Below are 1,010 nucleotides of genomic sequence, written 5' to 3' on the forward strand. Positions count from 1 at the left end.
TTTGCCTCAATCAATTCAACATCCATTTTGCGTTGCTCTTCAGCTTCTTTTTCCAATCTTCTTCGAGTTTCTCTTTCGACCCTATCGTAGCGTTTCCAGTAAGATTGCATCTCTCTTGTTAATCTTTTAGCTCTCCAGATTGTTTCCTTCATGTTCTTCTGCGATTGCATAGCTTTCTGTCTCCAGTACTTCATACAGTGTTGGGCTACCTTTTTACAACTAATCAACATCTCTTTGTGGTTGTTCGTTTTGGCTCGTTGGACTTTACCAAGTTCTTTCTTCGACATCATTATCCAAATTTTACGTCTTTTAAGGGCCATCATCTCAGGTGTTTTAGCGTTGTGCTTCTTCCTACCTCTTGCCTTTGGTTGATGCCTCATCATCGACTCCAATTCGGATTCATCCATCTCCTCCTTTGGCATCATCTTGTCCCACTCTTCCGCAGGATAATCGTGCCCCTGACACATGTCGGACGTGTTATAATGACGAGTTGTCTTTTCTTTCTTCACTTTAATCGTTTTCTTCTCAGACTTTTTTTCTTTCCTCTTTTTATTTCCCACAATGAGTTTCTGGTGTTCTGGAAACCTATCACTTGTTGAGAGCAAACCAGCTCCATAATACTGATACTGAATGTTCTCTGGTTTCTGATAGAACCGCCCCTGGTACTTCTTACGAAGAATGTGAAATTTCAACATGTCTTGGAAGTCGTCCTCGGTTATGGGTCCTTCTGTATCAGATCCAGATTGTGAACTGTCTGAGGAATCACTCAGTAGAATATCTTGCAGCCATCTGCGCTCATCTCCGACGCAATTCATGTTGTAGAGCCTCAGGTTGTTGATTCTTTCCTCTGAAGAAAAAAAAATATAATTTTCTCATCAGTTATTTAAAAATAATACATTCAATTCTATGTTTAATTCGCAAATATTGACACAATAAACTTGCTTTAAAATCGCTTATATCAAATCGGGTAAACCAAATACATCATCAAAGTAAAATTACATTGTGGAATC

General features: G+C 38.9%; 1 protein-coding gene across 1 annotated transcript in view; it reads right to left on the reverse strand.

Annotated features, from left to right (window-relative positions):
• Ino80 (chromatin-remodeling ATPase INO80) overlaps positions 1-1,010 on the reverse strand; it is a 14,811-nt gene that overhangs the window by 12,305 nt on the left and 1,496 nt on the right. The window contains exon 4 of the mRNA XM_011308675.1: positions 6-847. Coding sequence (XP_011306977.1) covers positions 6-847 — 842 coding nt within the window. The remainder of the gene's footprint in view (positions 1-5; positions 848-1,010) is intronic.

The sequence above is a fragment of the Fopius arisanus genome, unplaced genomic scaffold, assembly GCF_000806365.1.
Source record: "Fopius arisanus strain USDA-PBARC FA_bdor unplaced genomic scaffold, ASM80636v1 scaffold00061, whole genome shotgun sequence".
Taxonomy (NCBI): Eukaryota; Metazoa; Arthropoda; class Insecta; order Hymenoptera; family Braconidae; genus Fopius; species Fopius arisanus.